Source organism: Vigna unguiculata, chromosome 9 (assembly GCF_037176805.1).
Source record: "Vigna unguiculata cultivar grain cowpea cultivar isolate G323 ecotype 2 chromosome 9, ASM3717680v1, whole genome shotgun sequence".
Lineage (NCBI taxonomy): Eukaryota > Viridiplantae > Streptophyta > Magnoliopsida > Fabales > Fabaceae > Vigna > Vigna unguiculata.
Window position 1 is genome coordinate 7120252 of NC_140800.1, and position 25034 is coordinate 7145285.

Genomic DNA, 25034 nt, shown 5'->3' on the forward strand with positions numbered 1-25034 from the left:
TTATTTTTGATTATCATAAGTAAAAAGTTGATACTTGTATTATCAGATTATGTGTTTAAACTGTTATAATTAAATAAAAACTTAAACATTTTTTTTTTCAAAACTATTTTATTTTATTTTTCTAAATTTAATATGTTCTATGTAAAATGTCCCATTATACAAATGACATGTTTCAAACTGTATTAGTTCATCATAAAATTCATATTATATCATAATTATAAACACTCCTCATTATTTATTGAGAACATATTTTACATTGCTTTTATAAAATAAAAAACGTGACAACTATGCATATATTAATTTAAGGACAAAACATAATTTTCAAAAGTAATTTTTAGAAAAAAAAAATTTTCGATCAACTATTTCCCTAATAAAAAAACACAAGTTAAATAAAAATTAATTTAATTTTTATACATAAAACTGTGGAATAGTCACTTTTGTCCTTGGTCACCAAAATTCAAATCGCGGTCCCACGTACGAAGGTGCAAAGAAGGATCTGACAAAATCGTAAATATAGATTTCGTGACACGCATGCTTTGGTATTTCACTGCTTCCTCCGAAAATTCACACTTTCCCGCTCATTTTTTTCGTCTTCCTCTTCTTCTTCATCCATCTTTCGCTCCTTCTCTCTCTGTATTTTTTCTCCTTCACTCTTCCTTCGCTTCTCTCTTAAAGTTTCTCCCAAAAGTGTTTCGGCAATGCCAGATTTAGGGAACCTCGTTCTCTCTTCCACTCTCACACTCTCTCACTGCTCCTCCGATGTTGATGTTGCCGCGGCCGCCGACGCTCCCGCCAAAACCCTACCCAATGCCTTCGCTTCGGGGCCTGCTTTCGAGCCTCGGGTTTTGAAGCGCACCCGCGGCTCAGTGGATCGGGTCAAGAAGTCCGCTTCCGACAAAGCTTTTCAGGATCGCCTCAAAGATCCCTTCTCTTATCCTTTTCTGGTTGGAGCTCCCAAATTGGTATTTTCTTTTTACTGTCTTTTCAGTATTTTTGATTAATTGATTTTGCATGCAACTGATTGTCATGTGTGGGTTCAGCGGGAGTGTTGTTTTTGCCGCCATTTTATCTACCCTGGGGAGGAGCTGTTGTGTTCCGTTCGCGGATGCGACGCGTGGTGCCATTCTGAATGTGCAAAAGATTCTGTCGGAGCTACCGGTCTGAAAAAGTACAAGTGTCCACAGCATGTAGGTTTTTAGTAATGCAGCATTGATTTTCTCTGATTAATGAAATTTATGGAAGATTAATTGGATGTATGATTTATATTTTGCTGATATTTAATTTAACAGACTTGGTGAATGTTAGAGTATTTGTGTCTTGTGATGAACTTGTGGTGGTATGAACATACGTGCAAATGGAGATTGATGACAAGTTCTAAAATGTTGACGTGTGTTTCAAAACTCTTCCATAAATACACAGTCAAACTTATGAATAATTCTCATTTAACAAGAGCTTAATGAATAGTTATTGAATTAAGCTGTTTACTGAACCTCATCTGCAGTCTTTTTCCTTATTTTGTCTTCCTTGTCTTGCAATTCTCTTATCAAGTCCTCCAATGAACAGGTATGCTTCATTTGCAAGCAAAAGAAGCACTTGAGGTGTGTACGTTGTAAAATTGCATTCCATAGTAAATGTGCGCCGTGGCCAGATGCAGTGTTGCCACTAAAAGATCATCCTGGGCTAGCTGTTTGCTGGAGGCATCCTTCTGATTGGCGCTTGGATAGGAAGGTCAATTTTTTCTTTTCACCAGAATCTTTTACTGTTTCTACTTATTGTTTATACTGCAATCTGGTGTATCTCTTTCTGCTAGATTTCCGGCCTTCAAATTCAGTTATTTGTTCTACTTAGAATATCTAACTTTGCGTTTCTTTCTTTACCTACTCGAATATTTCCTTTTATAAATATCTCACTGTGATGATTAGGTAGTGCATATGGTTCCAGTAGCTCTACACAGTCATAAGCTTTCTTGATGTTTAAATTGACTTAGTTGGCACATGTGCAAAAATATACTTTTTAAGGTTTTGTGCTTCAGCTTGGATTGATATATTTGTAGAGCCTTACTTGATTTAGATATATCTTTTCAAAGTTTTATTTTTTTATTGGTATTTTTCATTGATTAGGCTGGCTGACAGGAATGTTGTATTTGTTGGATGAGCAGCCTGATACTTCAACAAGTGACATTTCGGTAAGTTTTGTGAAAAATATTTTACATCTAATGCACTTACGTGTGTGTATAAATATACTGTTGTGACCTTTTTGTGATATTTATGAATGTAATATGCTGGTTTCTTTTGAATGAGTGAAGTCAGCTACTTGCATAATACTTTTTGTATTATTGCTAATATAGGTTTTGAAAATTTCCACTTACCTTTTTTCCAGGAAGTATTCTGTCGCTTGCCTCTTCCGTATATCAGTGAGGAGTTTAAGATTGATTCCTCCTGGAAAGACATGGACAGTAAGATGGAGCAGCCACCACCATATGTACACATAAGACGCAGTATCCTACTTGTTTTATTGTATGCTATAGTGAAGCAGCTATTATATTCAATAAAGTTAGAATTTGTGTAGCCCTTTTAGAATGTTAAGTCAGAGAACTTGATTTTACACTTGGTATAATTAATAGTTTTCAAGTTAAGTACTGCACTGCTATTTTTTTGCTAGCCTGAATTAATATCAGATGTATACTTAGTAAAGAAGAAACGTAGTAATGTGGATGATGGTGCAGGGTGCACCAGCTGCAGCTCTACATGTTCTGATGATTGTGTGTGCAGGTACATACATGTATTCTTTTGGATGAAACTTCTTTTGTAAATGTGGATGTAGAGATTGTGTAGGTCTTTTAGTTTTAGTTGACAATGAATTATTTTTCTATTGCTTATTCGACATAAATGATTTTTTACAGTTGAAAATTTGTTGATCCCAGATATGATGGTATATTGATGCCTGCTACTCCTATTGAGTTTACAAACTACCGAGAAATATTATTTGTCTGGTCTATAAAATTATGATCACCTTCTCCCTTTTAATTGAAAAGGTTGTACTGTTGTACACTGACAATTATACACTTATAATTTGTAAACACTTAATATAACGTGGCACATTATATGACATGTCACTGTAATTGGTTGTGAACATGTAAGAATAATATAATTGTTTAGTAAGATTTAATCAACAGGGTTATACATTAATTATTGCATATCATCCATCAGGGTTCAATGCATAAGTTGCTCAAAAGCTTGTCGCTGCTCTGAAAATTGCAACAATCGTCCATTTCGCAAGGAGAAAAAGATCAAGATAGTCAAGGTGTGAAATTTTACTGCATCAAGATAGACACATTATATTTTTATTTTGAAGCATGTTTGTATTATTTTTGTGGGTTTCTCTTCTATTAAGCTTAAGAATTAAAAAATATTGCTACAAATTATTAAACTTCTTTTTTTTTTTTTATAGACTGAACATTGTGGATGGGGAGTGGAGGCCGCTGAAACCATTGATAAAGGTGGATTTATAGTTGAGTATATTGGAGAAGGTAGTTCATATTTCTACATGGCTTCTAGTTTCATAATGTCAAGTATTGTTTGTGTTCCCTTTCTTTGGTAACCATAATTGAGTATGCCCTTTATTCAGGAAAGTTTTAAAAGCACATGATCTTCTATACCACATGTTTTCTGTAGCTTATGTCTTTATGCTACGTCTTTAATCTATTTAACTAGAAAAATTTATGCTGCAGTCATTGACGATGCTTTATGTGAGAAGAGGCTCTGGGACATGAAATACATGGGTGTACAAAATTTTTACATGTGTGAGATTCGGAAAGACTTCACAATTGATGCAACTTTCAAAGGAAATACTTCACGCTTTCTGAACCATAGCTGTGATCCCAACTGTGTTTTGGAAAAATGGTTAGTGTCAATACCATCACACTCATCCTAGACTGTATTATTTTCTCATTCTTCAGAGACTAATCAACAGATATGCTGTTTCCTAGTGGACCAAATTTTTATTAAAAACTTGTGAGATGTATAACCTGATTTCCTTGATGTAATCAAATGTTATTTTATAGGCAAACTGAATATTAATAGAAAACTCAACCCTTAGCATGAGATGTGCTGACATTTGAAAAAAAAAAAGTTCACTATAATGGTGTGCTCATCGCCTTATTGCCTCCCAAAGAAAGCCCTAAACAATCCCAGACATGGCCATTGCAACCAAAGAGAGATTTCCCACTCCCTTCCCACGTTTTTCCTTTTCCACCTTGATAATGAAAACTCAATTAGGTTCTTGATATGAGTGTCCGCTAATGTGTTGTGTATCTTATTACCTCGTAATGTCCTTAACATTATTGTTGCAAGATCTTTCCAAGAAGTGTTGCTAGAGTTTAGTTGCCAGAATTTGAACCAATGGCCTGCATTCTTTCTGTGCTAATGAAGGCTAGGTGTAATTTTTTCCTGATCTTTTGATGTTTTGAACTTCAATTTTATTTTATTTTTGGTGTCTTTGCTGTCCAACCTTATGGGTCACTTTGTTCAAACTTGGGCAACTCCACCCTTTTTACCTTAAGTTGATTGAATTTTCTCTTGTCCCCATTGACTAAATTTTCTCATTCATCCAACAATTTCTTTCCTTTCTTGATCCCAAGAAGCAATTCCTTTATTTCTCTCATGTATATTGTTGGAAATATCACATTGACTAGAGATAAGATCAATTTACACTATATAATGGGTGCTAACCTTACCTTACAAGCATGTTTTGTAAAGTTTAGTTAGGGTTTAAGTTTTCTTCTTAACATGGTATTACAACCATGGGTTAAAACCTATCCTAGTGAAATTTATTGTTTGTTGACTCTATTGTTCCATTTGCCATTAAGTTGCTATTGGACCACCTATTAACGTCTAGTTCCACGTTAAGGATTTATAGGTCTCAGTATAAGAGAGGTTTGTTGGAAGTCTCATTGATTGGAGATTCGACCAATTTACATTATATAAGTGGGTGTAAACTTCACTTTATAAGCCGATTTTGTAAGGTTGAGTTAGGCTTAAAGTCCCTTTCTTAGCATGCATGTTTTCTGTCACAAAGACATGTTTGTGCTCTGGTCTCCTTCCTCTATTTGTTGGCCTATTTCTCCAAGCATCCACTATGATTTCCATTATGCACTCAGATCTTGAAGGATAGACTAAATTGTTAGGAAGCATCACTATTTTTTGAGAAAAACAATGAATAGTAAATCTGATTCACCACATGTACAACAAAAGATATAAAAAAGCACTCTCATTCCACTAGATTATTCCAGTTACAAAACTCTTAAACTCCCAAAACTAACTCCTTTTCCCTCTAAGTTTCCCATAAAAGGGAACCTGTTTGCAAACAAAATCTTAGCTGTCAAAGCTATCTTACTACTGTATTCTTAGTTATTATTTTTAAACCTTTTCCTATTCTATAATAAACCTGTAATCTCGTGTTATTGTCAACTTGTTATATTTGGTTCTGCCTAACAGTTTGCATAGGCACAGTTTATGGAGGAAGGTTGGCCAAAGTTTATTATATGTGCAACATGGGAGGATTTGACATCCCAGTGCACAGGCGACTTAAATTAGTAGCTTGATAACCTGTAATATGAAGATAAATAGTTGCTTTAAACTTTTAGCAGGAAGTATAGAGGGAATGAGGCAGTCAATTTCCTGCACAAGTGAATTGTATGTTCCATATTGTTCTACAGGAGTTTGTTAATGCTGACGTATGAAACAGATCTTTCTTTTCTTATACTGTGTTCTTAATTTTGTATGTTCTCGGCTTATAATATGTATGGTTGCTAATAAAGAACTCGTGACTTAGGTGTTCATTAATTTTTAAGCACTAAGGACTATGTTCCCCTAAAATAATGTTTCTATCATAAGCCATTTACTGCTGTATAGATGAAGTGGTTTATACTTTTGTGCTTAAGTTATTGACATGTAACATTGTTAATTAGTAGGTTTTCTACTTTATAATTAGCTCCTTTGCAGCTGATTGATATGTTGTATAACTAGAATAATTTGGCATATTCACTGTCAATTAACAAAATGAATCTATTTATGTATTTCATGGCAACATCTCTTTTATATTTAGGTCTAAATTTATCTGGTTTCTTCTAGGCAAGTAGATGGTGAGACACGTGTGGGTGTTTTTGCTGCTCGTTCAATACAATCTGGAGAGCCATTAACATATGATTACAGGTAAATTTGATCCTACCTTTTATGCTTTGGTTGAGAGAGAGTTGACAATTCCCAAGAAGTGGACTTGAAAATGGTGACATATGTCAAGTTTGACTGAATGGCTCATCATTCAGAGAATCTTATTTAATAATAATAATCTTTAATGTTATAGAAGGAAACTTTACCTAATGCTCGACTAATTTACTGTTATTTAAATATGTCCATCAATGAAATAAAGCAATTAAACAAACTTCTCTAATTTGTGCCATTTTCTTTGAGTAAATGTTGCTGGTGGATCTTGAAGCATCAATTTGCCTACCAGACATTGATGGAGAAGTGAGACCTGACCTTAGTAAAAGACATCAACAATCTGAAGATTGTTGGAGACATGAGGAAGACAAATGAGGTGGGCATCGAATATAGTGACAATCAACTTTGAGTAAAATACCTTGACCAAGAGTACTTAGTGAATACCTAATTTATTCACTGAGCATCAGCCAAGTATAGAAGAGGAGAGTGCAATAATTGACTAGTTGAACAAAAAACTAGATCAATACGAGTAATGGTTAAATAATTGAGTATGCTAACCAGTTGACTATATAGGGAAGGATTAGACAAGGGTTTGCCTTCATCTTTATAGTGCTTTCAAATTCTCTTCCACAGGGGTCTGGGCAAAATTGGCATCTTACAATCTAGCCTAAGTGATTAACTCCTAAAAGTTGTGAAAAAATGTGAAGGTAGTCAGTAGTAATATGGAATTACTTTTATTGATATAAAAAAGAAGCAATACATTGGTATTTAAAAAAAATGAAATCCTTAATAAAAGGAAAGAAATCTGCTAAAATAAAGGAAATAAATATCCAGACGTAAAGACTCTGAATCTAGAGCAAATCTACAAATCCCAATCCCTTAACTTTAGGGATTTCTTACAAACAAATCTATCTATATTTATTGTACAGTAAATGTGCAATATTTACATCCATATTTCAACAAAAGTATATGTCATAATTGCTTATGTAAAACAGTTAACTTGTTAGAACAGGTCTTGTATTACCTATGTGTAGATAATCATATTATATTTGTGTCTCTATTGATGCAAGAATCCATATAAAAGAATGAATTAGCTTAGAGATCATTGAACTCCCTTGGTCATTTTTCATATTTTCTAGTCTTAAGTTGGTATCAAAGTAGGCTGATTTTGCTTTGCTTTGTTTGTCATTGTTTAGTGCATTTTTCACTTTCTGTTGCTGCCCATCATCACTAGCTGCCATGCCCTTCTGCTTTTGAGCAGTTGTATTCATCTTGCCAAGCAACACAAAACCCATTACATGTTCTTATCGGTTGCTGTTGCTAACCGACTTTTTTTTTTCTGAAAAAGAATTGGATTTGAAGTGTCTTTTTCATGCACAACCTTTTGGTCACCACAACAATTTCGCACCACCTTTGTTACTCTCATTGCTTTTGTTCCAACTTGTCTTTCTTCATTTTGTATTGGTTCACGCATAATCATAGTTGAATACCTTGTGGATTACTTTCTTTTTACTTGCTTTTTTTTTAAATGGCTATTGGCAGACCTGCCCAATCCTTTTTTGGTTCTCCAATAATTTCTTCAGACTTAGCGGCAAAAATTACTTGTCTTGGTCTGCATCAGTTGAGCTCCTGTTTCATGGCCAAGGCTTCCATAATCATTACCATTTTACAAGGTGGTTGAACAATGAAAGAATATGGATTTTCTGCTGTGTATCCTATTGTGACAACTTGTGCTATCTAATATATTGGGAACTCTTGGAGCATTTAAAATTTTGTGACTCCTTTTGGAAGAAGGTGGAGTATTTTTTTGCAAATGATTTCAACACCTTTATGATTATGCTCATAAACTGGAATCTTTGAAATAAATACATGATGACATGACCTCCTTGTTGCTAAAGCCTAGTCAATTGTTGAGGAATTGAACATATTTTTAGAAGTTGATTCTTTAGAAGAGATTAAGAAGTTGGATAAGTTCTACATGGTTATAGTTCTTCATGCTACACACCAGATTTTTATCTTTTATGGGACCAAATCTTGATTGGTGAAAAAATTCCATCAATGGTCTCATAAGATGACTGTTTTGTGTTCTCACTCTCATCACTAGAAATTTGCATGATTTTGTGGAATAATTTATCATGGTGTGTATTCACAGAAGGGTGGCAACGAAAATAGGAGGATGAAGTGGTTATGGTCTTCCCCAATGCTCTTATTGTAAGAGGATAGGAGATATTCAAGAAAACTTTTTCTCTTTACATTGCTTCCTTGACATGACAAATGTCTCCAAATCTAATGTGATTGGTGTTAAGTTTTCTTATGAGGAATATTAGGAATATCTTTGGTTAAAATCTAGTAGTCAAATACAATCTTTCACCCAATATGAACTATCAACCACTCATATTTTTCAAATCACGGAAAATAAAAATTCATGTATTCTTGATTTAGGTGCTTTTGATCATGTTTCTGGTAATACTTCTAAGCTTTCTTCTCTTGTAGAGTTCCACCTTTTATTACATTAGTCAATAGGTCCAAACTTGATTCTTAAGGAGTTGGTCAAGTCTCTTTTTCTCCTTCCTTGAACATAAATTATGTTCATCTTGTCAATGCTTGTCCTAGTAACCTCATTTCTTAGTCGATTAACTAGACCATTAAATTGTTCAGTAGATTTTGTAAAAAAATATTATTGACATCCATTCATAAGAAGGGTCATCCTTTTCTTATACATTTATAGCTAAATAGTAATCTTAAACTCTAGAACAAATATTTCCTCATAATCCCCTGTATATTCCTGTCGATTACCAAGAGCCACCAAATAAGCCTTATATATGTCTAATGAACCATCAAATTTTAGTTTGACGTGCGGACTCATTTAGATCCAATAGGCAAGAAATGACATCCAAGTTTGATTTTCCTTCTTCTTCCATATCTCTCACTAGTAGGTTTGGGTTGTTGCATGAGAATCAGAGGTAGGCACTGTGATATAAGCTAAAGTATCATTGAGAGATATGTGATCTAGTGCATGAATAGATTGTGAGGATTGTTGAAGATTAAACTGCAGGAACAAGAGTTTTTTAGGATTTGGGGAGGCTTTAATTTATAATTGCAAGCCCCTAAATATGAAAAACAAAGTTTGGATTGAAATGCTCAATGTGAAGAGGCATATAATTGAGTTGAGGAAGCAACACTTGATCAAAGTTAGGTGAAAGATGCTTTTGAAAGAAGCACTGTTCTTCAAAGAATCACATTGTTTGAAATATAGATGTAATCAACCATATCATGATTGCAAACTTGATCACAATAAGGTGAAAGATGCTTTTGAAAGAAGTATTGTTCTTTACAAAATCACATTTTCTGAAATATAGATGTGATCAACCATATCATGACTGCAAAAATGCATGCTCTTGACCAAAGCAATACTTGGGAGTTAGTTTCCCTTCTACTTGGGAAAAAGGTTGGTGGATGTCCATGGGTTTATACCATTAAAGTTTGTTGTCCTAATGGTGAAGTCAATTGTCTCATAACCTCGATTAGTTGCAAAAGGGTACACAATAGTTTATGGCTTCGATTATACTGATACTTTCTCTCAAGTGGCCAAGATGACTATTATTCACCTTTTCTTTGCTACGACAACAATTTGTCATTGACCACTACATCAATTGGATATCAAAAATGTTTTTCTACATTGCAATCTTGTAGAGGTGTACATGGAGAAACCTCTTGGGTTTGTTGCTCAGAGGAATTTGGTAAGGTTTGTAAGTTGCACTGCTCTCTCTATGGCCTCAAGCAATCTCCACATGTTTGGTTCGGTAAATTCAACCTAGTTGTTCAAATTTTGGGCTAAAATGTAATGAAGCAGATCATTCAGTTTTCTATTGTAATACCCCAATTGGGAAATGGATTTACCTAATTGTCTATGTTGAGATGTAATCATTACAGGAAATGATGTTCATGAAATTTCTTAATTGAAGGAGTATTAGTGCAAACATTTTCAAATGAAGGATCGTTGAAGTCTCAAATACTTTTTGGGCATTGAGGTAGCTCAATCAAAAGATGGGGTTGTAATCTTTAAGGAAGTACGCTCTTGACATTCTACAAGAGACATGTATGCTTAACTGTAAGCAAGTAGATAGTCCTATGGACCAAAATCAAAAACTAATGATGGAAGGTGAATCATTTCTTGATCTAGAAAGATATAGGCAACTAGTTGGAAAGCTAATTTATCTTACGAGGCCTGATCTATGTTTTGCAGTTGAAGTGGTTGGTTAGTTTATGTAGGCACCATGTATTGGCTGTTGGAATGCATTATCCTATTTTAAGGTACCTCAAAAAGGTTCCAGGACAAGGTTTGCTACATGAAGATAAAGGAAATGTTCTAGTCTTCATGTACTTTGATGTTGATTGGATAGGCCCCTCTAATGACATACACTACTACGTGAAATTGTGTCTTCCTTGGAGGAAATATTATCTTATGGAAAAGTCAGAAGCAAAATGTAGTGGCCTAATCAACTGTTGAAGTTGAATATTGGGCAATGGCATCTTTTGTGAACTTATATGGGTAAAATATTTTTTTCAAGAGCTTAATTGCTGTGAAATTAAGACGATGAAGATGTATTGTGATAACCAAGTTGCCCTCCTAATTGCATCAAATCCAGTGTTTCATGAGAGGACTAAACTCATAGAAATTAATTGTCATTTTGTTCAGGAAAAGTTGTTGTCCAAGGAAATTTGTACCGAGTTTGTTGGATCAAATGACCAATTTGTAGATATGTTGACTAAGTCCTTAAGGTACCTCAGATGGAGTTCATTTGTTCCAAGTTTGGTATATACAATTTATATGCTCCAATTTGATGAGGAGTGTTAAACCATTACATTTATGTATTATCATTAAGTCTAGGTATAAAGGGTAGAATGTTGGGAACATCTATCAGTTGTACCTATGGTCGTACCTATTTTTGCACCTAGCTATTTAGTGCAACCTTTTAATCTTTCATGAATTCTTGTATCAATTTCTCATTATAAATAGAAGATTGAGAGAGGGGTCCTTTAAGCCCTCTAAACATATATTTTCTCTCTAGTGGCCAAGGTGACTACAATTCGTCATTGACCACTCCATCAATTTGATATCAAAAATGCCTTTCTACATGATAATCTTGTAGAGGAGGTATACATGGAACAATTTCTTGGGTTTGTTGCTCAAGAGGAGTCTGGTAAGGTTTGTAAGTTGCATTGCGCTTTCTATTGCCTCAAGCAATTTTCACGTGCTTGTTTCAATTGTTCAACTTTTTTAGGGGGCACATGGCTTCCATCTTGCTAAAGGTGGTCATGATGAACTTTGCCTAGAAACCACATTTCAACAATTGAAGACCAAGAAAGATGAGTGTTCCATTTAGCTTCTCGGAAGTAATGGAAGGGCTTCTAGAGGATGAAATAGTAGTTCTAGTAGCAATTTCTTACAATGAAGACGAAAAACTGAGAGGTAAGGAAGAAAAAAAGTGAGATAGACGAAACCCTAGTGTAACTTCCAACAAGGATGACTTTGAACCACTTAGAATGAAAGTTTCGAAAGCAAAAACAAAGACAAGGTTCATTGAGACTGGCGACAACGACACGATAGAGTTTCGATGAGTGGAAGGCAACACATTGTAGTTGTGTGCCTAACAACATTGAACTGAAGAGGAGTGCGTGGCGGCTCGTGGCTGCTCGTGGAGAACAATTAGCTTTTGGTACTAGTGGGGTTGGCTGTTGCTGGCGAAAACTGCAGACGATGATTGGTGGCGAAGATAGTGTCGAAGATGACTGAAACAGGTAGAGCAAGATTGACCCGCTCCGATACCAACTTGAGAGGAAATATATGTTTACAGGGCTTAAAGGACCCCTCTCTCAATCTTCTATTTTATAATGAAAATTGATACAACAATCCATGGAAGATGAAGGGACTACACTAGACACCTAGGAGTAAAACTAGGTACAATTGTGGGTACATCTGATATATGTTCCCAACACTCTACCCCCTATACCTAGACTTAATAATAATACATAAATGTAATGGTTTAACATTCCTCCTCAAGTTGGAGCATACAAATTGTATATACCAAACATGGAACAAATGAACTCAATTTGAGGTACCCTTAAGGACTTAGTCAACATATCTACAAGCTGGTCATTTGATCCAACAAACTCAGAAAGCAAACCAACTACTGCAACATTAACCAAAAGTTTGTTCCTTTGTACAATTTGTGAGTGGATTAGCTTACTTTGCACACCAACCAAAAGCTTGTCTTTTTGGTTTTCCTTCGTTTAGTGTGTTTTTTGTAAATCCCTAGAAGCCATAGCAAATTCAGAAGGGTGTGCAATTCATCCTTCAGCTGTGAGTGTTGAGAAAAGAAAAGGGAGAAGCCACCAGAGAGTGCCTCTGGTACCTGAGAATGGTTCTCTCATCCATTTTATTGTTGAAGAGAATATTTTTTTCTGTTGATCCTTGGAAGTTCCAAGAAGAGTTATAGTGTATCCATTAATTATTATTAGTTGAAGATTTTTCTGGACTAGGTTCTGTAGGTTTTTCCATGTTAAAAGTTTTGGTGTTGTTTTCTCCCTTCTTTATTTTGTGCATCTTATCATTACACACACATATTATTTATTGAGGAAAGATATGATTTGGGTTTTTGCTTTTGTTGTTTGTTATTTGTTATTTTCTGTTATCTTCCCAACAATGGGGACACAAATTTCAAAAATTTAGATGGGAACGTAAGATAAACAACAATTTATAAAACTTCTTCCCAAAATTTAAAAGAAGCACAGTGCCTACATCATCCAAAAAATGATGATTCTTTTTCAGCCATTCCAAAGTGTTGAGGTGTACAAGGACGTGAATGTTGAAAAATTTATGAGACAATTTAGGATCATAAGTTTGGTCTTTATTTCAAAGAAAGGCATGTTGAAACACATATCTTAAATTTGAGGTGACATGTACTAGGTATCCAACTGCAATCAAATTAGTAGATGATCCAGGTGACAAACACATTCTGAAGCTTTGGTACCATATTAAATCTGATTGAAATTGAATACCTCGCATCATCGACAGACCCGTTTAGTGAGAATCCTTAATGTTATACAAAGAAACTTTGTGTATTTAGGTACAAGGAAACTTTGCCTAATTTACAACTATGCAAATCTGTCATTGAAATAAAACAGCTAGTAAATCAGCTGTTCAAATGGATGCAAATCTGTCCAAGTAAATAGAGAAATTTCAGGGCCATCAATAAGAAAGAAATAAATCAGGGGTATAGCTAATCCTGTTGACAACAAGACTTGGCAGATATTAAAAGTGACATTCTGTCCTGCATTTAGGTTAGGTGGCATTTAGCCTTCTGTTTCCTATCTCTTTCAGAGTAAATACTCTTTCAATTTGGTAAGCTTTTGTGGAAGCTCTTTTTCATGACTTTGCTTTCATTAAAGAAAGCTCTTCAAATTTTAGAGTTTCTTTCAAATATGTTATGTTTAACTTTTCCTTTTAAAAAGCTTGAAAAAGTTGGGCTAAATACCATCTCTGGGTCAAAGTTTTTATACTGTGTTTTAACTCGTCTGGTTAAAAATAGTGAATGGATTTTGGGTTGTTTGGATTAGGAATGAACAGTCAAAAGAAATATGAAGGAAAATTTGATAGAAATAAAGAGAAATATTGTTTTTGGATGTGTTTTTGTACCCTTATAGAGATGAGTTGAAAAAGAGTGAAAAGAAATAAATAACCTATGCAGAAATTATTTGTATATACGAAAGTGTTTTGGTGTGGCATAATTGGAAGTTAATGTTTTCGTTATGCAGAAACTGATTGATTTTTTTACTACGCTTTCCAAGTTTAAATATTGGTGGTGGTTTTATTCTCTTAAACGAGTCTTTCTTAGGTAATGACTAATTTTGACCCCTAAATTGAAAGGGACAACCTGCATTAAAATACATAAGATCGAATCTCTTATAATATTCTCTAAACAAAAATCAAAATATAAAAATGTTTCAATTATTACCTTTTTTTGAGATTGTGATGAGTCTATCACAATCATTATCATGATTATTTTTATCACCGCTGTTATTCTTGTTAGTGCCACCATTGCTATATTTGCCGCCAATGCAATGACTGCCACAGTTAAACGTTGATAGTGGTGGTTGCAATAGTTATCATGACATTGATGTTTGCAGTGGTTTTGGCAATAGTGACACTGATCATCATGGCATTAATGATGATTGTAATGAGAATAATAACAATGACAATAATAATAATCTTGTAATAATAAATGTGTATAGTCAATAACAATCCATTGATGTTGATCATGCTTGTGATGGTTTGACAATAATTTTGAAAGAGTGATGAGATGATCGAGATCTTTTAGAATCTGATATTTTTATTTGATTACTCTTTTAGAAAATTGATCGTATGCATTTTAATCCAGTCTTTCTATTTAATTTATTGGTTTAGATTATTAGATTTATTTTTACATAAAAAAGATATTCTCATATGATAGCATATATCTTTAAAAGAATTATTCCTCATCCTATATACATGAAAGAAAGAAATATAGAATAAAAATACAGACCATTCTTAGACATCACAAAGGATACTGACCTATAAGCTAAACTCTGACATGAAAATACAGCACACTGGTACACTATTAATGTTTAAATTATAAGAGACCAGAGCTGCATATACATTTGGAGAAATTCTGATGAAATGAGTAGAATAACAAAATAAGTTGATGAATTTATAGATTTTTTTTTTCTGTGATTGCATACCTAAAAAATGAGGCATTATTATTTTGTATTGTACCTCATCTTCTACAAGTTAACGAACTAATAAGTAAGCATTTAATAATACCAATGTACCTCATCTATTGTCTGATTGTTAAAGGTTCGAAAACATGTTGACTTGTAAATGCAACAAAAAAAGGAAGTTTTTTAATTAAAAAATGCTAGACATGTTAAACAGTGTTCGTACACAATAAAGTTTTTTAGTTTCAGTGAGGATCAGTTAGAGATTCCATTAGAGTGGTATGGATTGGTAAAATACTTTGAAGTGTCATGTTGGCTTAAACTCCTTTCCAATGCAGGGCATGAAACTACACCAGAGTGCAATAGGTTGGGCAGAAACTCAATTTGGTCTCTAGATTAGAAAACTTACTTGAAAATAGAAGAGACCAATGTCTTTGCTTTCAGTAGTACTTGAGTGAAAAATGGGCAAAATATGATAAAATGGGGCGAAGTTCGAAGACTGTTCCCCACCTAGCGTCTAATTAGTAGTAGTCCTGAATTAGCTGCAGGCTCATTCTCCTTTCTAACATATGTCTTGTATTTCTTTGACTAACTAAGCTAACTAATAACTAAAGGATAAGTATCAGATAATTTTGTTTACTCTGTAGTATCTTTTCTCTTCCAACAATAGAGACTTAACTTATGTGGTTATTGGCTTTGTAGATTTGTGCAATTTGGTCCAGAGGTTAAATGCAACTGTGGTGCAGCAAATTGTCAAGGCTTTCTAGGGACGAAAAAGAAAATTGGCAAGCTAGATTTGTGTTGGGGTTCTAAACGCAAGCGAACATCAAATGCTTGCATTACGCTGGTAACAACTGTATAATATATGCCAATATATTAAGTGTATCCATCACTGTTGTAATGTAGACAGAAAAGTGAAAAAGGATGGTCGGATGGAGGGGTCTGGGTGTAAGAAAAGATGGAAAAAAGATCTCAAATATTCTGTTTGATTGTTGTAGAGGGAAATGACAATTTATTGATTCAAGTTTGTGACAGCAATGTCACTCAAATTTTCATCCCAGGAATTAAAACATGTAAATTGATATTGCTGAGATAGCACACATCAGTGTTGAATAATGACCATTATCAAAATTATGTTTGATTAAAATTTGAAGTATTCTTATTTCTAAATTGTGAAGGATTGTGAACTCAATTTTCCCAGTTAATCGGGATGTACAATTAGGCTGAAAAGTGAAGTACTTCCTAAAAATAGATGCAGAAGGATCAACAATGTTAGATAAGATCTACCTTAACTGATTGGAGTAGTAGATATTTTTAAAAGAAGGTAACAATTTAGGATACTAAGTTCTTTACATGGATGTAGACATTGGTAGGTAGGCAATATAAAACAATCATCTTTGTCAATATTGATATGTGAGTGTATGTTGAATTCTTTTTACTATAAAAATAAATAAAAAGGTTATTATTATTATAAAAATAAACTTAAATAATTCTTTTGTATATATTTTTATAATAGATAGTTATTTTAATTTTTTTAAAATTGTCAACTTTAAAAAATGACCAAATTGAAAAAGAAAAGTTATATTTTAAAAAATATCAATATAAAATTGTTAAGATAATTATTTGAAGGATAAATTAAAACAAAAAAACATGTATGGATAATCTTTTTATATAATAGTATAATAGTAAAAATAATTTTTATAATTATATTGTGAATACTTTATCATTTATTTTAGAAGTAATTTTGTTTGTAATAGTAAAAATAATTTTTATAATTCTATTGTAAATACTTTATTAATTATTTTGTAAGTAATTTTGTTAATATAAAAAGTTATTTTAGTTTAAAAGATGGTTAAATTTTAGAAAAATGTCAAATTTATAAACAATAGTTAAAGAGAAAGAATGAGTTGGACATAAAATTGATAAAATAAATATGTTTGTATAAAAATTTAAATGATGAATTCTTAGTTACATAAACAATTATTTTTATTAATGGTTTAGTTATAGAAGACTACGGTGCACAATCTCTAATATGAAGTAAGGATAAAAATATGAAAATTTTCCTATGTGTTGATTGTCTCTCAAATCAATCAATTTATAGAGTTATATCTCTTAAATCCTAAATTTAGTATTCTTATTTTAGTTTATTTTAGTCTTTTTATTTATTTTTATTCAATTTATTTCTTCACTTTTCTTTAAAATATGTTCAATTTAGCTCTTTTATTATTTTTTATTTAATTTAATTTTCTTCATTTTAAAACAATTTAATTGTCTTTTTCAGCTTAAGATCAATTTGATAATTAAGTTTAACTAATTAATATATATATATATATATATATATATATATATATATATATATATATTTTAAAATAATTTTTTAAAATTTATATATCAAATCACTCGATTTAAATGAAAAGAATTTTAGTATTTAAGTGAATTAATTTGATGTACAATTTTAATATGTATATATAAATTCTAAGCTTAATTATTATTTTTGTCTCCAATCGGAAGAGATAAATTACATTGTTTAAAAATAAAATAGGACTAAATTAAATAAAAAGTAATAAAAAGATTAAATTAAATATTTTAAAAAATTAGAAGACTAAATTAAATTAAATTAAAAAATTAATAAAAGACAAAAATGAATCAAAATAATGATTAAATCATTAGCACCTCGTAAAAACATTCCTCGAGTAATTGGAACTAGATAACTAAATCATTAATTAAACCGATTTAACAAAATCATCTACTTTCATATAAGTTATATATTAGTTTTTGAAATGATTTCTATGCATAGTTTAATTTTATGCATGTCTTACTTTGAACGAATCTATTATCTCTCAATTAACAAACTTTTTATTCATTTTCTCATAAATTCTAAATAAATCATTCATTCAGCTTCCACAGCTTCCACTTCCTTCCTCAAATGTTGTAGCTGTATGTGAAGAAAACACACGGCGTTAACAAATACCGTGAAATAGAATAGAAGACGTGCAGGTTTAAAAGTCAAATACTGAATGCGGCGAAACGGTTAATAACAGTGCAGACAACCTCCGTTCGAAGTCGCAGCAAAACCCGACAACCCACCTGAAAGAGAGAGAAAGAGAGTAGTGAATAGCAGTCAAAGACATATATACCCCGACACAACACACCTTGCTTTCTTTCCATCAACAAAACAACATCAAATAAAAACCACAAAATCAAAATTCATGGTAGAATCATAAACTCAACAATCCAAAAGTTGTCGTGCACTGTCATGGAAGAGGAAGAAGCGATGCAGCAACGAGTCACAGAGTCGTCCCTGACCACCCATTCACTCACTTCCATAGCTTCCGACGAAGAGCAACTCGACTCGGAAACCCTATCTCTGCATTCTTCTGCGCTCCCGCACGAAGACGCTGTTGCTCGTACGTTGCGTTTCAATAACACTTTTTTCTTCTCTGTTATGTTTTATTGATAGTAGTGAATAATATTGAATAATAGTGTGTTGATGCGGCAGATATTCAAAGAAGCTATACCGCTAGTAAGCTTGGCCAAGATGAGAGTAAGGTTAGAGCATCTCTGTGTTAAATTATTAATTAAAAAAAAACGTTGAGATTGTGAATTTCAAAGGTTTGATTTTTTTGAATTTTGAAATGTTCTGCTTAATCTCACCCACCTTGTGAAGGGATTCTTGGCATATTGTTGCTTCTTGTTCTTATGAGTGCTGAAGATATAGGTTTAGGATGACTATGACTATGACTATGACTATGGCTACTCAACTTTATTAAGTGCTTATTAAATTAGTGTCTGTGTATAAGATGTTTCTAGAATCTAAGATGAAATAAGGTTTAATTGTTTACGTGTAAGTTATAAACTGTTTAAAAGTTATTTGGGAAAGTTTATTGAAATAAGCTGAAAACATCTTGTAGATGTATCACAAGCTATGTTGTAACCTCTTCCGAATGAGTGTGTATGTCATCCCTCAGTGTATTTTTCTGTCACAGTTTTGAGAACTTGACTTTTTGGAATGTCCAATTTGGAACTTGTGGAGTGCTTGAAAGTTTAGTGACTTCTTGGCCTTTAAAATTATTTGTGAGGCTTAGAAACCTCAGATTACATGTAGGTTATAAAAGAAAATAAGAAGCAAATAGTCTCGAATTATAGAATTATTTCGAGACAGTAAAAAATAATTTGACCAAAACTGCCATGAATCCAGTTGCAAAATCCAGTTCTTGATGTTTGGTATTAGATCTTCCACGAATAAATGGATGGGAGTTTGATACTTTGATTCATCCTCTCCCTTCTCTACATCCCATTCTTTTTTTTTTTTTATTTCTTCAGCACTGAAATGCACCATTTTATGTACAGGAGTCAGCTCAACATTGTGATGAGAAAACTATTGTAAAGGAGACAGTAGAGGCACCTCAAAAACAGACCGAAAATCAAGTTCAGATGTCTGTTTGTTCAACTTCATCGTCTAAACTATCACCAGCTCCTCCTAAAGCTAATAATGTAAAAGTGCAAAATGTGGACAAAGGAACTCCTTCTGGTCGTACAACCTTATCTTCAGTTTCTGTTTCTACTGCATCTGATGGATACAACTGGCGGAAGTATGGTCAGAAACAAGTGAAGAGTCCTACTGGTTCTCGAAGTTATTACAGGTGTACCCATTCAAATTGTTGTGCTAAGAAGATTAAATTTTGTGACCATTCAGGATATGTGATAGAGATTGTTTACAAAAGTCAACATAGTCATGACCCCCCACACAAAATTGATTCTACAAAGGAAAGTAAATTCTTGCCTTACAGTGAACCTAAAATAAAATGCAGTGTTCCAAAGCAGTCTAGCAGAGTTCAAATTGATTCTGATCCATCTTCTCCAAAAAAACCTTTATATGAATCACCTTGCAGTGCTAATAAGAATCAAGAAAACTCATCCAATGATGAGAATGGCAAACTTTTCTTGAAGGAAGAGCATGTTAGTGACCCTGAGCCAAAAAGAAGGCAAGTTGCAAATTAATTAATTTTCTTCATAGGAAATAATTTGAGGAATAAACTCTTTCTTGTACATGTGGCTGGATGTAATGTTCTGATGCTCTTGTTCTTAATATGATAAGTAGATTGAACAAACGTGATTTAACATGCTTGGATTCAGCAATAAAACCTGGAAAGAAACCAAAGTTTGTTGTACATGCAGCAGAGGATATGGGGATATCAAGTGATGGATACAGATGGCGCAAATATGGACAAAAATTGGTGAAGGGAAATCCACATTTCAGGTTTATGGTTATATCTTGCTTTCTTTTTTGATATTTTAAATAACCCCCCTACTCGTAATTCTGTTCTTTTGTGGAAGTTGTGGCTGCAATGTGGGATTTTATAAATAAATTTCCTGTTTGAATTGTTGTGTCAAATGAATTAAAGATATTGGTTTACAAAAAATCTCACGTGCTTATGTTCATAGATGGCATTGTTTTGGTTACTCAAGAAATGGAATGCTAAGAAGTGTTTGCGTGTTTTGTTTTAAATCAAGGGTTGCAAGTCTCCTTTAATATTCCAAGATATAGCTATTCTGATATGCTTGGCATGCACAGGTCCATTAAAATTGTACTTTTTTTTATAATTGTATTTAGTATTTATTTAAAAAATAAAAATAAGTTTAAAACATTTGACAATATATTAAAACTGAAGATGATTAATTATATTTTTAACTGAACACATGTTACCCTAAAAAGTATTAGTAATTGTTAGATTTATTATTAGCTGATCTTTCTTCAAGTAATAATAGTGATACTATATGTATACAAATATAGAAATTAAAAATAGAAAATATAATAGATATAAACTTATAATTAATTAAATTTTAGTATTCATTCTTTTTTACTTCAAATACTGTGTTTACATGTTCTTGAATTTAATTTTTGTGTGTTTATAATTGTACCCTCCTCTCGATAGTTGGCAAGTTGTCTTCCTTGCCCATGTTCTCCATCATAGACTAACTATATAGTGAAAATAGTACAATGGCTAGACAAGATTTTTAGCCTGATATGCTTCGCAAATTACACACTTGTAGCATAATCCTATAGACTTCGTGATACCAGCCTTCGATATCCCTATACATACCAAAGTGGAGACTCAGAAGAAAACAAAAAATGTAACCTTCACTTGAATGCTCTTGATAGGTACCTTTCTTGAAACATTTTGACACTCACCTTGAGACAATGATGATGGGTTTTTCTCGAGAGGAGGTTCAATAGGGAGAAATTATATAAGTGTCACATATGTCCAACCCACATAAGGGGTTGACATTATTTTTAACCCAAAACCTTAAGATACTAGGTTTAGGTTTATGAGTCTTTTTTCTTATATGATATTTGACTTTGCCATTTCTACTCAATGTGACTTAGACTCACACTTGAGTTATTCTCAACAAATGGTAAAACTTTTCCTATGCTCCAAGGAGATTGAAAGCAGACAAACAATAATAGTTTGGGAAATACATTTTTGCGAAATCCGTCAAAATCGAAGAACATGGGTGATACTCTAACGTTGCAGTATATTATGGAAGTTCTAAATGAGTTACGATGGCATAATGAGAAGGCAAGGCAAAGCAAAGTACGGAGGAAGCACAGATGTCGTACAAGGATATGGTAGGAGAACAAAGAAATTTAACCGTAGATGGAGGAGGAGCTGGTAGTGTTATGTGCCTAGATCAATGGATGGCCAAAGGGGGGCATCAATGTTAAGTATTATACAATATCCACCCATTTTCAAAAAGAATTGATGGATCCCAGTCCCCCCTCAGTACATCATACCTATGGTGGAGCCTTTCAATGGTACTCAAGACCCAAGAAAACATTTAAGGAGTTTCTCAAAGTGAAGGGAGGTCTTTGATGCAAAATTTTCATCAATACATTGACGGGCTCAACTTTAGACTAGTTCCACTCAATTCATTTATGGAATTATTACATTTGTTTATTGTGGCCAACCAATGACAACCGGCAGAAGATACCTTTGATGTGTGTTAGCAAGAAAGAATCACTAAAGGGATACTGGAGAGGATTCAATAGCGTTACTTGAAAGTGGAGATCTGAATGAGGAGATGTTTATTGCTACTTTCATGAAGTGTTTATGGGCTAGTAGATTCAGAGAATCTTTTGAGCAAAGGAAGGTGAAGACAATGGTTGAGATACGATCTCAGGCAAAATGTCATATTGAAGTAGAGGATAACCCATTTTTAAAAAGGAAATAGGGACCCATTTTTAAGAAGGAATATTGACGTTTTTTTCCCTAGTGGTGTGGTTGACATGCCTAATGTAAACCTTAAATTTTTTTGCCATAAAGCATTGGACTCTTGGTCGAACCGTGGCACAAAATAGGAGAACATGAAGAGGAAGGCAATTTTGGAGGAATTTTGTGATGGATCCGTTGTAACGTGATTGATTTTGTAATCTCATAGTGACTATTCAAAGAAGCATCTCATGGCACTATCATAGATGCACATATCAAGGTGAGAACTTCCACACCAGTAAAGAATTAGATGACAGAAAAAGGAGAAAAATTTTCTTGAATTTAAATGATTCAGGAGAATGAATTTACATGTACACTCAAGTACAAAAATAGTTACTAACTAACTACTTTAGTTGACATAACTAAATCCTGGGTAATTGTTTAACTAGTTTCTAACAACTATTCTTAAATTAGCAATTATATCAGTTGATGATCCCTTCCCTTTTCAAACAGAGTATTCAGAAAGTTGTTTTTTTTTTAATTGTCAAATGCTAGTTAGTATTTGTTAATGGAGGAAGCTGAAATCATAACCTTTCCCATCCTCTCCTCCAAACCCACCAAATCAACCTTATAACTCCCAAGTATTGGTGGACGAAGTCCTCGACTTCTCTCAGCTTTCTTTTTTAACTTTATCATTAAGTCAACCTTATAACTTTTCGAAAAGTTGTATTGTTGGTTGAGTGGGCCTTTCCTTCTGTATATTGCTGAGAAGAGCATTCTTCCTGAACAGCAATTTTGAGAAGTTTAACAAAACACTTAAAAAACCCACTTTTTGTTTTTCTGTGAGATGTTAACTTCCCTTTTGTTTTCATTAGTTTGACTACTGAAATCTTAGGTCTGTGCTTATCAATGTGAATTTTCAGAAACTACTACAGATGCAGTTCTGCTGGATGTCCTGTGAGAAAGCACATTGAGAGTGCTATGGATAACACAAAAGCTGTGATTATAACATACAAGGGAGTGCATGATCATGACATGCCTGTGCCCAAGAAACGACAGGGTCCACCAAGTGCTTCCGTTGTGGCTGCTGCAGCTCCTGCTTCAATGAAAAATTTGCAGTTCAAAAAAAGTGGGTTGGAACAAAACCAGGAAACTTCTTCTGCTCAATGCTCAGAGGACACAGAAGATGAAGCATTGGACCTTGGTGGTGAGAAAGCAATCGAGTCAGCTCGAACTCTTCTAAGTATCGGCTTTGAAATTAAACCTTGTTGAATGCATCTTTCAGAAATCATACACAACATGGAAGAAAGCTCATTCCAAAATATATTATATACGTTTTAAAAAGTTTGTTCTGAAAATTTTATGAGAAGTTTCCAAAATGCATTTTACGTTTCAGAAATCTTGTCTTATCAATTATGTTCCAGAAATTCTGTTCTGAAAATTCTAAAACAATTGTTTTGAAAATTTTCTAAAACAAGTAATCTGGAAATCAATTTTACAAAAGGTAAAATGGTTATTTTAGAAATGGTTAAAATACTCCGTTGGTCCTCGTTTTTGTTGCAGAATCTCAATTTGGTCCTCGTATTTTTGTTAGTCTCAATTAGATCTTCATTTTTGTAAATTAGTATCAATTAGGTCCGTTCCGTTAGTAGAGAACTAACACCGTTAAGTAGGTGCCACGTGTCAGCTTATCATTTTTTTGAATTTTTTTTTTATTTTTTTATTTTTTTTAAATTTTTTTTAAAATTTTTTTTTAAATTTTTTTTTAATTTTTTTTTAAAAATATTTATGCCACGTGTCACTTCTGTGATGTGCCACGTGTCAATCTAATATGGTGACACGTGTCAAATTAATGTATGAATCTTAATTTGGTCATCATATTTATTAATTTGATTTGTTTTCAGTCCCAAATTTTTTTAAAATAATTTTAATTTCATATGCTCCAAATTTAGAACAAATTTAATTTTTTTATAAATGTAATGATGATACTTTTATTACAAGTGATATTTCTATTACATATTTTTAACAACATTTAATTTATTTAAATTTATATTTTACATTAAACTTTATTTAAATTTTATTTTAAAATTATAAATATATAAATTAATAAATTTATATTCGAAATATTTGTATAATATTCAATATCAACAATATTTTAGAATTGGCTGAAAAATAACAATTTTATAAATTCAAATTTAAAATTTTAAAATAATTTTATAAAAAATTAAAATAAATATATTTAAAATTTTAATATTATAATTAATATTATTAAAATATTTAATAAAAATATCAATTTTAATAAAATAATCATAACATTATATAAAAGTAAAATTTGGTCTAAATTTGGATTGCCCGAAATTGAAATTTTTTTAAAAAAGTTGGGACTCAAATCAAATCAATTTAACAAATATGAGGACCAAATTGAGATTTATACATTAATTTGACACGTGTCACCATATTAGATTGACACGTGGCACATCACAGAAGTGACACGTGACATAAATATTTTTAAAAAAAAAGTTAAAAAAATTTAAAAAAAAAATTAAAAAATTTAAAAAAAATTTAAAAAAAATTAAAAAAAAAATTAAAAAATTCAAAAAAATGAGGAGTTGACACGTGGCACCTACGTAACGGTGTTAGTTCTGTACTAACGGAAAGGACCTAATTGATACTAATTTACAAAAATGAGGACCTAATTGAGATTAATAAAAATACGAGGACCAAATTGAGATTCTGCAACAAAAACGAGGACCAACGGAGTATTTTAACCTTTTAGAAATTTAGAGGATGGTAGAAAGAAGTTATGCACGAATCAAAAGCCGAATCCTAATTTGAAACCCGCAGA

At 32.7% G+C, this 25034-nt stretch overlaps 2 protein-coding genes across 2 annotated transcripts; both read left to right on the top strand.

The window, feature by feature from the left end:
* Positions 1–554: 554 nt before the first annotated feature.
* On the top strand, positions 555–16109 carry SDG4 (SET domain group 4). The gene is made up of 11 exons (XM_028046475.2): positions 555–962; positions 1041–1187; positions 1564–1728; positions 2159–2185; positions 2380–2497; positions 2678–2771; positions 3210–3303; positions 3451–3529; positions 3731–3902; positions 6132–6212; positions 15681–16109. Exons 1-11 carry the CDS (start codon positions 699–701, stop codon positions 15838–15840), a joined length of 1401 nt encoding a protein of 466 aa, XP_027902276.2. The 5' UTR covers positions 555–698; the 3' UTR covers positions 15841–16109.
* Positions 16110–17955: 1846 nt separating this feature from the next.
* On the top strand, positions 17956–23588 carry LOC114164546 (putative WRKY transcription factor 32). Its single transcript, XM_028049261.2, has 5 exons — positions 17956–18385; positions 18478–18527; positions 19329–19963; positions 20080–20238; positions 23113–23588. Exons 1-5 carry the CDS (start codon positions 18235–18237, stop codon positions 23459–23461), a joined length of 1344 nt encoding a protein of 447 aa, XP_027905062.2. The 5' UTR covers positions 17956–18234; the 3' UTR covers positions 23462–23588.
* Positions 23589–25034: the final 1446 nt, after the last annotated feature.

What these genes read in the sequence shown, in the direction of transcription:
- SDG4 (XM_028046475.2), top strand. Translation starts at nt 699, where the DNA reads ATGCCAGATTTAGGGAACCTCGTTCTCTCTTCCACTCTCACACTCTCT. An exon ending in ATTGGCGCTTGGATAGGAAG is followed by an intron (nt 1,729 to 2,158) that starts GTCAATTTTTTC and finishes TTGGATGAGCAG; the next exon opens with CCTGATACTTCAACAAGTGA. An exon ending in CCATTAACATATGATTACAG is followed by an intron (nt 6,213 to 15,680) that starts GTAAATTTGATC and finishes TTGGCTTTGTAG; the next exon opens with ATTTGTGCAATTTGGTCCAG.
- LOC114164546 (XM_028049261.2), top strand. Translation starts at nt 18,235, where the DNA reads ATGGAAGAGGAAGAAGCGATGCAGCAACGAGTCACAGAGTCGTCCCTG. An exon ending in TTGGCCAAGATGAGAGTAAG is followed by an intron (nt 18,528 to 19,328) that starts GTTAGAGCATCT and finishes TTTTATGTACAG; the next exon opens with GAGTCAGCTCAACATTGTGA. An exon ending in AAGGGAAATCCACATTTCAG is followed by an intron (nt 20,239 to 23,112) that starts GTTTATGGTTAT and finishes GTGAATTTTCAG; the next exon opens with AAACTACTACAGATGCAGTT.